We start from the raw sequence: 10,421 nt of genomic DNA, 5'->3' as shown, positions 1-10,421 counted from the left end.
GATGTGATCATCAAATCTTGGCGTCAGGAGGACCATGTAGCAGACCTAAGGAGATTTTTCCAAAGACTCCGGAGGTATGATATCAAGCTTAACCCGGCCAAATGCGCATTCGGGGTTCCATCAGGAAAGTTGCTAGGATTCATCGTCAGTCGACGGGGGATTGAGTTAGACCCATCCAAAATTGAATCCATCCGAGATTTGCCACCGCCAAGGAACAAAACAGAGGTAATGAGTTTGCTGGGCAGACTCAATTACATCAGCAGGTTCATCGCTCAACTCACAACAACTTGTGAGCCTATATTTCGGCTGCTGAGAAAGGATGCTGCAGTAGGTTGGACGGCAGAGTGTCAGGAGGCTTTCGACCAAATCAAAGGGTATCTGTCTAATCCACCCGTATTGGTCCCGCCTAAGCCCGGGAAGCCCCTAATTCTTTACCTGACGGTCTTGGAAAATTCATTTGGTTGTGTATTGGGGCAACATGATGACACAGGAAGGAAGGAGCAAGCCATCTACTATCTTAGCAAGAAATTCACAGTGCATGAGGTCAAGTACACTCAACTCGAGAAAACATGTTGTGCCTTAACTTGGGTAGCTCAGAAGTTGAAGCACTACCTGTCTTCGTATACTACTTATCTCATATCCCGTTTGGACCCATTGAAGTATATCTTTCAGAAACCTATGCCCACGGGAAGGTTGGCAAAATGGCAAATTCTGCTCACAGAGTTTGATATCATCTATGTGACGAGGACGGCCATGAAAGCCCAGGCGCTGGCGGACCATTTGGCAGAGAATCCCGTTGATGAAAAATACGAGCCCTTAAGAACGTATTTTTCTGACGAAGAGGTGATGCATACGAATGAGTTGGAATTAGCTGAGGAACCGGGTTGGAAGCTTCTCTTCGATGGAGCTGCAAACGCAAAAGGGGTTGGAATAGGAGCAGTACTCATTTCTGAAACAGGACGGCATTATCCTGTTACGGCTCAACTACGCTTCTATTGCACCAACAAAATGGCCGAGTATGAGGCTTGCATTCTGGGTCTGCGTTTGGCTGCTGACATGGATGTCCAAGACTTCTTGGTCTTGGGAGACTCGGACCTCTTGGTACATCAAATTCAGGGTGAATGGGAAACACGAGATCTAAAGCTCATACCATACCGACAATGCTTGCATGATCTGAGCAAGCAATTTCGATCGGTGAAGTTCAAACACATCCCGAGAGTTCACAATGAGGTTGCGGATGCCTTGGCCACCTTAGCATCAATGCTGCACCACCCTGACAAAATGTATGTTGATCCTCTACACATCCAGGTCTGTGATCAGCACGCCTATTGCAATGCCATAGAAGAAGAAGCAGATGGCGAACCCTGGTTTCATGATATCAAGGAATACCTCAGAATGGGGATATATCCAGAACATGCCTCTAGAGACCAAAAAGAGCCCTTCGGCGTTTGTCGAATGGTTTCTTCCTCAGTGGAGGAGTATTGTACAAAAGAACCCCGGATTTGGGATTGTTGAGATGCATAGATGCCAGTCAAGCAACGACAGTTATGGCAGAGGTACATGATGGAGTTTGTGGGCCACACATGAGCGGATATATATTGGCAAGAAAGATCCTTCGAACAGGGTGTTATTGGCTCACCATGGAACACGACTGTATCACTTTTTGTGAGGAAATGCCATCAGTGCCAGATACATAGAGATTTGATTCATTCTCCGCCAACAGAGTTACATACGATGTCAGCACCCTGGCCGTTTGTGGCATGGGGCATGGATGTCATTGGGCCCATCGAGCCGGCAGCATCCAACGGTCATAGGTTCATTCTCGTGACCATTGATTACTTCACCAAATGGGTTGAGGCTAAAACCTTCAAATCAGTAACCAAGAAGGCAGTGGTGGACTTTGTTCACTCCCATATCATCTGCAGATTTGGGATCCCAAAAGTGATCATCACGGATAACGGTGCGAATCTTAATAGCAGCTTGATGAGAGAGGTATGCCAACAATTCAAGATTACACACCGCAATTCCACCCCATATCGTCCCAAGGCGAATGGAGCAGTCGAAGCAGCCAATAAGAATATCAAGAAGATACTGCGAAAAATGGTGGAAGGGTCCAGACAATGGCACGAGAGATTACCCTTTGCTTTGTTGGGTTACCGCACTACCGTCCGAACTTCCATAGGCACAACTCCTTATTTGTTGGTGTACGGAACTGAGGCCGTAATACCAGCGGAGGTCGAAATTTCGTCCCTCCGAATTGTCGCTGAAGCCGGGATTAATGATGATGAATGGGTCAAAGCTCGATTGGAACAGTTGAGCCTGATAGATGAGAAAAGATTGGCAGCAGTGTGCCATGGTCAGCTGTACCAGAAGAGAATGGCAAGAACATATAATAAGAAGGTGCGCCCCAGGAAGTTTGAAGTAGGGCAGCAGGTATTGAAAAAGATCCTCCCACATCAGGTCGAGGCAAAAGGCAAATTCGCCCCAAATTGGCAAGGGCCTTATATCGTGATCAGAGTATTGTCCAACGGTGCTTTGTGTTTGACAGATGTCGAGGGGAGATGTGTCGACATGACTATCAATTCAGATGCAGTCAAGAGATATTATGCATAATTTCTTTAATTATGGCAATTGTTGGTTTATTTGTTTGTATTTGGCATTTATTGGATAATGAGATGACGGAGGCAATTCTTTCTTCTATCCAAACACTTTTAACCCTTGCTTCCCCCTTTGAGCCTAAGTAATTCTTTTATACCCCTCTTTTGGAATCACTAATGGAAAAGACATGAAAAAAAAAGAAAAAAAAGAAAGAAAAAGAAAAGAAAAAGAAAATAAAAAAAAAAAGATAAAATCACAAGAAATACAAAACAGTGGGAACTACGTTTGACCTGATTCCTCGAAGAGGATACGTAGGCACCTCATGGCTCGGTCATAGTATGCATCATATTGAACATAGGATGCATAATGTACATAGTGTGCATAATAGGCACAGTATGCGTAACGCACATAGCGCAACATAAGTGAAAAAATAAATTCCCCAAGCAAGAAAACTGGGGCAGAGGTTATGTTTTAAGTTCCAACAAAGGTTTGATTCCAAAAGTTGTAGCACATCACTCATCAAATTGTTTTCAGTTTTATAGCCTTTCTTTAACCCCACACCAAAACCAACATCAACATCCAAAAGACCTCCCGATCAATGTTCAAGAGATGTCGAGTCAGGCAAATAAGGCCGAGAATAATACACCAATCCCCAGTAAAGAAGAGGATCGTAAGACTGGGAATGAATTGGTGGTCAAAGGAATCTCCAGAAGAGAGGGTCGTATCTACAACACCCCGACTCCTCGAAAGAAATAAAATGAGAGAGTCTTATCGGTGAAAACCTGCACAGGCACCGAGAGGCGATGTAACATGAGGGATATGAAATGAGAGAGTCTTATTGGTGAAAACCTTCACAGGCACCATAAGGCGTCGGGAGATGAGAGAAAAGAGAGAGTCTCATTAGTGAAAACCCCTCGAAGGGCACTATGAGGCGACAAGACAGATCAACAAAAAGCGACCACATTTGCAAAGAAATGGACAATCATTTATCATCCCCAGCAAGTCAGACCATCGGGCAAGTCGATTGATACAAATAGACTGGGTCGGGAATCTATGGTGCACGTCATGATCACGGGGACCAGTCATATCCTCCAGATAAGTTCTTTTGAGTTTCTTCTCCCACCAAAATATCGGTTCGGAAAGATTTTCTCCTTTTTCCACCTTTTACTTCCTTTTCCTAAAAATTGTCTTGAAAGGATTTTTCAAAGCTTACTACCAGAAACCGGAGGGGAATTCATCCAATGCAGGATAGTACAAACAGTCTTAAAAGCCGATCCCAGGCAATGCAGTGATCGTGCCCGGCAATTTTGGAGGAAGTAAGCTCCTAAAGGGAGTGGTGTCGGGAGTTAAAAGCAGACTCCCACAGCATGTGCTTAAAGAGAAAGCAGAAAAGGGGATTAATTGAAAGCCAATCCCCAGCAGGCTAGAGACCCCCAGCAGGCAACTCTGCCCACTAATCAATTATGGGGACATAAAGCAAGAAAAAGAGAAGAAAGGAAAAATCATCCGCCCGAAAGGCACCCTCTACCACCACGATGAAAACTAATTAAATCCTTTTGTCTGCTGCAGGAAAACAAAGGATTGATGATGGCAGCAAGATGCAACGCCAGGGAAGTCACCAAAACCGGGGCAGAAAATTTTCTACCGATTGTCAAATTTTCTCGGAAGAACGGGGAAACAATTTCAAATACATTTAAGTTCTAGGTCGCCCACCAGTAAAATGCGGGAATACATTTAAGTTCTAGGTCGCCCACCAGTAAAATGCGGGAATACATTTAAGTTCTAGGTCGCCCACCAGTAAAATGCGGGAATACATTTAAGTTCTAGGTCGCCCACCAGTAAAATGCGGGAATACATTTAAGTTCTAGGTCGCCCACCAGTATAATGCGGGAATACATTTAAGTTCTAGGTCGCCCACCAGTAAAATGCGGGAATACATTTAAGTTCTAGGTCGCCCACCAGTATAATGCGGGAATACGTTTAAGTTCTAGGTCGCCCACCAGTATAATGCGGGAATACATTTAAGTTCTAGGTCGCCCACCAGTATAATGCGGGAATACATTTAAGTTCTAGGTCGCCCACCAGTATAATGCGGGAATACATTTAAGTTCTAGGTCGCCCACCAGTATAATACGGGAATACATTTAAGTTCTAGGTCGCCCACCAGTATAATGGCGGGAATACATTTAAGTTCTAGGTCGCCCACCAGTAAAATGCGGGAATACTTTTAAGTTCTAGGTCGCCCACCAGTATAATGCGGGAATACATTTAAGTTCTAGGTCGCCCACCAGTATAATGCGGGAATACATTTAAGTTCTAGGTCGCCCACCAGTATAATGCGGGAATACATTTAAGTTCTAGGTCGCCCACCAGTAAAATGCGGGAATACGTTTAAGTTCTAGGTCGCCCACCAGTATAATGCGGGAATACATTTTGTCTGTTCATTCCATATTCTAGGTCGCCCACATGTATAAATGCAGGCATGTCATTACCAATAGGAGGCGCACTTCCTCAGTTTAGTTTCACCATAGGAGACGCACTCCCTAAGTTTAATCTTACCAATAGGAGACCCGCCTGTAGAACGGAGTTTGTTGTATGACAAAGAAAAGAAGTAATCAGGCGTCCGCCTGGAGAATAAGGACAAAAGAGAAGAAGAAATCAGGCGTCCACCTGGAGAATAAGGACAAAGAAAAATAGAAATCAGGCGTCCACCTGGAGAATAAGGACAAAAGAGAAGAAGAAATCAGGCGTCCACCTGGAGAACAAGGACAAAGAAAAATAGAAATCAGGCGTCCACCGGGAGAATAAGGACAAAGGAAGGAAGAAATCAGGCATCCACATGGAGAACAAGGATAAAAGAAATAGAAATCAGGCACCCACCTGGAGAATAAGGGAATACAATTGAAGTGTTGAAGTCAACAGCACGCTCATATGAGAAAGGAGTACACTTAGAATCAATAAAGCAGAGGAATACAACAGGAATCCCCAGCAGGAAGCAATAAAAATCCCCAGCATTCACAAAAGGCTGGTCAAAAACCACAAGAAAACAAGAGGAGAAAAGAGGGGAAAAGAACCCGAGGTACGGAAGCGGAGAACAGATGTGGTCCGCTCAAGAACTAGCACCTACAACTAGCAGTATCAAGGTTCAAATCTGAAGTCTGTATGAAGCACCATTCAAGACTCAAGACCAAGTTTCAGAAGACTTACAGATAGGAATCCCTGTAACTAGTAGCTGATAGGCTTAGTTAGTCTTTTTTTTCAGTCTTCATTTTTGTTGTAACGACAGGACCGCGGACCGGAACCTCAACGGAACGGCACCTCGATCGGCTCTTCATCTCGGTACACTTCACTATCTCTCTCATTTCGAACTACACGTGGCCTGATTCCTGTATAACCAAGGATATGTAGGCAGCTCAGATACCAGGGCTCGGTCACATTCCCTCCCTTTCCTTAAGTGTAGTCCGTCCAAGTAATGGTCGGGTCAAAAACACGTCTAGTCGTTCTTTGTCGGAAAACTCTTCGTGTTTCCAGTCAAAGAGGGGCAGCTGTAAGCACGTGATTTTTGACCCTCCCCGAGATTTTTCACATTTTTAGCGTGAATATGTGAAATTGGGTCTAATATAGCCATTTTAACTATTTTTACTTTATTTCGTTGCAAAAAGAAAAAATCACAAAAAATACATATATAAATTTTAGTTTATGCATTTCTCATAAACGTGGAAAAAATACAAAAATTGTACTTTATTTTGGTACTTTATATAAATTCGAAAATTACAAAAAAAAAATATATAGTTCTATTAATGTTTGCAGTCATTATAATTTTGAAAAATACAAAAATATTACTTCATATTTTTGTCTTTATTAAAGAGCGAAAATCACAAAAAAAAAATAGTTTTATTAATATTCTATAGTCATTTTAACTTTGAAAAAATACAAAAAAAAAACATTACTTCATATTTTATCTTAATATTTAAAAAAACGAAAATTACAAAAATAGTTTTATTAATATTTTGTAGCTATTTTAAATCTTGAAAAAATATTTAAAAAAATATATAGTTATGTTTGAATACTAGTCTTATTTTTGGTAGTTATTTTGCTTACATAGGACTAGTTAAGCAACGTTTTCCTATTTCTCGGGTCCGGGCAAAAGAATAATATTCGGGTTCAAACTACCCGGTTTTAGGCCTAATTTCGGACCTAGCCCATAATAAACCGTGTCCAGGACACATGGGGAACCCCACCGCGCGTGGGGAACATAAGCCTCGAACCCCACCACGCGTGGGGCTCATTTTTCTGGGCAGAGACTATACAAATACACGGACAAAACTTTGAAAAAGGGGATTTTGGGGACTTTTGAAAAAAAAGAAAAAAAAATTGAAAAACTGGACTGTAGCCTCGTCTTCTTCTTTCTGAAAGAAAACAAAAACAAAACCTACTGTAAAAGAAGCTCCCACCATCACTTCCCCTGCGTCAAAAACCCACGACGACCCTCCTCCTCGCAGCGTCCAAACCCAAAGACCTCCCCGTCACTTCCCCCACGCTCGACCCCTCCGGTAAACCACCCAGTCGCACCACCACACCCCCCGTCGCCAAAAACCACCACCCACAACGCCATAACCACCATCCAAACGACCACTCCTCCAGTCCGTCGACCTCCATAACCTGCTGCCCAGTTCCGTCGACCACGACCACTCCTCCAGTCCGTCGACCTCCATAACCTGCTGCCCAGTTCCGTCGACCACGACCACTCCTCCATTGCTGCCGCTTCTACTCCCTACGTCCAAACGACCACCTGCTCCGACGACACCATCTCCCTCGTCGTCTCGCAACCAGTCCGTCGACCACTGCCCGACGACCAAACAACCAGCAAACGCCCACCTCTATTAACGCCGGCACCCTCACGTCCAAAACCTTCAACCAACCCACCTGCTCGTCGAACCCCCTCTTCCTCACATCCCAACGTCCCTTCTGCTGCAGCTTCATGCACCAGTTGCTGCGTCGGAGATACAGCAGCAACCAACAATCTTGGGGCGTCGACAGTTGTGGGGTCCAAGCTCTCCGTCGAGGTCGTCTTTGGTTCGTCGAGGTGTTTGTCCGAGGTTTCGTCGTTGTTCCGCGTCCAGTGAGGTCTTGCTTGAATTCCGTCGGGGTCGTGTTCGTCGTCCTGAGTTTGCCGAGGTTCAAAGGTTAGTAAACCTCAAGTATTAGATAAGGAAATGTTACGTTAAATGTTCGAAGATGCAATATAGAAATTGGTATGATAATTTTCTGCTTATGTTTTCATCGTATGCATTTTTGCTCATTTTGCGTTATGTGATTCTTGTTTATTTGATGCCATTTAATTAAGTTTGACTAGTTGTTCTATGACACAAGTTCGACGTTAATCTGTTCGTCCTTTCCTTTGCTTAGGTCATTCGGACAAAATTATTATTAGTACATGCTCTTGCTACGCCCGAAACACTCGTTCACTAAACTCATTTTATTAATTTTTGACAAGTTATGAGATTTTAGTTGTAAAAAAGCCGTAAGGTTTAGTATCGTTAAAGGCGTAAAAATGGCATCCTTTTAAAAATATAAAAATAAAAATAAATAATAAAAAAAATGAGACAAGCTTCGCCAAAAAATAAAAATGTACAGATTGCGGAGCCTTCATAAAATATGTGTATTAAATACTTAGATTCTGGGACGGGCCGTTTAGCAAATTTCGCGGCCCTACCAAAAAATAATAATGCGCTAGTTGCTTTAGGCGCGCCTTTAATAATGTTAACTCCCTAAACTCGGGTGCACATTTATGTGACCCAAATCCAAATCTCAACGAAATCGAAATGTGTCTTTAATCACGGGTACATTGACTGTGACGTGGTATGAGATGCATTTCCATGACGTTGCAAATTCCTTTTAAAAAATAAGAATGAGATGAGCCTCGCCGAATAACAACACGAATTGCGGGGCCCTCAGTAAATACTTGTTTAAAATTACTTAGAATTCAGGAGGGTCGTTTAGCGAATTTCATGGCCTCCGCAAAATAATAACGCGATAGTCTCTTTAGGCGCGTGTTTAATAATTTACTTTCTTAAGCTCGGGTGTGCATTTCATGCGACCCAAAGCCAAATCTCAAAACATCAAATAAAATGCGTTCCGGATTGTGGGTGCATTTCATGTGACGCAGTCCAAAGACGTGTTTTAAGCGATGTTCACATTCTTGTAAAAACAATAATAATAAAGCGGTTAAAAGTTAAAATTTGCACATAAGTTCATACTTGTATAAAATCAGATAATCAAGCCGAATATAACAATTGAGCGACCGTGCTAGAACCACGGAACTCGGGAATGCCTAACACCTTCTCCCGGGTTAACAGAATTCCTTATCCGGATTTCTGGTACGCAGACTATAATATAGAGTCATTATTTTCCTCGATTCGGGATTAAAATTGGTGACTTGGGACACCCTAAATCTCCCAAGTGGCGACTCTGAAATAATTAAACCAATCCCGTTTCGATTGTCCTTTAATTGGAAAAAACTCCATGCGCCCGTCGGGTGCGGAAAAAGGAGGTGTGACAGGGCCTCCTCAACTGAGGGTTTAGGGGGCGGGCCGATTGGCCTATCCAGAGGCTCAAACTGGGATCCTTCTCTTATGTATTCGCAAGATGCATCCAAATTTGCAATATCTCCTCAACCTCTTCTTCAAGTTCCAAGTGATTGAACAACATCAATGCCTTTCTAGTGCATCTTCTTTAAACACACTTGGCTCTACGGCTGGTTCATTTATCTCCACCACAGAAATCATGGCCAGGTCCTCGTAATGACGAGGCAACTGAATAACTCGATATACATTGAAAACTGCTTCTTCATTGTCCACCCTCAGGATCATCTTACCTTCTCGGACTTTGATAATTACATCTCCAGTGGCCAAAAGAGGTCTTCCCAAGATGATAGGAACTAACTCATCAGCCTCTTAATCCAGTATGATAAAATCTGCAAGGAAAATAAACTTCCCAATATGCAGCAAAACATCCTCAATCACCCCTTCATGATAAACATAAGATCTATCAGCTAACTGTAGCATCATCGTGGTGGGTCTTGGAGCTCCTAAGCCCAATTGTTTGAACACTAATAACGGCATCAGATTGATACTTGCACCCAAATCACACAAGGCTCTACCCATATCAATTTCACCAATCCTCACGGGGATGGTAAAACTACCCGGATCCTTAAGCTTTTGTGGAAGTTTATGTTGAATCCTGGAAGTGCACTCCTCAGTAAGTGCGACGGTCTCAAACTCAGTTAACCTCATCTTAAATTGCCACTATATCCTTAATATACTTTACATATTTTGGTACCTCACGGAGCATGTCCAACAAAGGGATGTTCAAGTGTATCTGCTTCAGTATATCTAGAAATTTGTAAAACATGTGGTCATCATTCTTCTTTCTCAATCTTTGAGGAAAAAGGGGTGGCATCCTCTCTAATATGTGCTCAGACTCTGTTTTGTTTCTCTCATTTACCTCTATAGGTTTTAACACTCTTTCTTCTTCGAGCCCAGACTGCTCCTTTTTCTTCTTAGGCAATTCTATCAACTCTCTCCCATTTCTCAACGTCACTGCATTGACTTGAGGAATTTTCTCTGTATCACTTGGGAGAGCTCCAACAGGTCTAATATTTTGATTGTTAGCCATTTGCCCAAACTGCCTTTCTAGATTTCTGAACTCTGTGCGCAATTGTTGATTATCAGCCATAACTTTCTGATTGTCTATCAAGAGCTTTTTCATCATGTCAGTCAAACTCTCCTCTGCTTGCTGTGGAGGTTGAGGTGGATGATTGT

General features: G+C 42.9%; 1 protein-coding gene across 1 annotated transcript; it reads right to left on the bottom strand.

Annotated features, from left to right (window-relative positions):
• Positions 1–9,554: 9,554 nt before the first annotated feature.
• Positions 9,555–9,893, bottom strand: LOC142162069 (uncharacterized). The gene has a single exon (XM_075218374.1). It carries the CDS (start codon positions 9,891–9,893, stop codon positions 9,555–9,557), a length of 339 nt encoding a protein of 112 aa, XP_075074475.1.
• Positions 9,894–10,421: the final 528 nt, after the last annotated feature.

This window comes from Nicotiana tabacum, chromosome 7 (genome assembly GCF_000715075.1).
Source record: "Nicotiana tabacum cultivar K326 chromosome 7, ASM71507v2, whole genome shotgun sequence".
NCBI classification, from domain to species: Eukaryota; Viridiplantae; Streptophyta; class Magnoliopsida; order Solanales; family Solanaceae; genus Nicotiana; species Nicotiana tabacum.
This window is presented reverse-complemented; position numbering and strand designations above follow the sequence as displayed.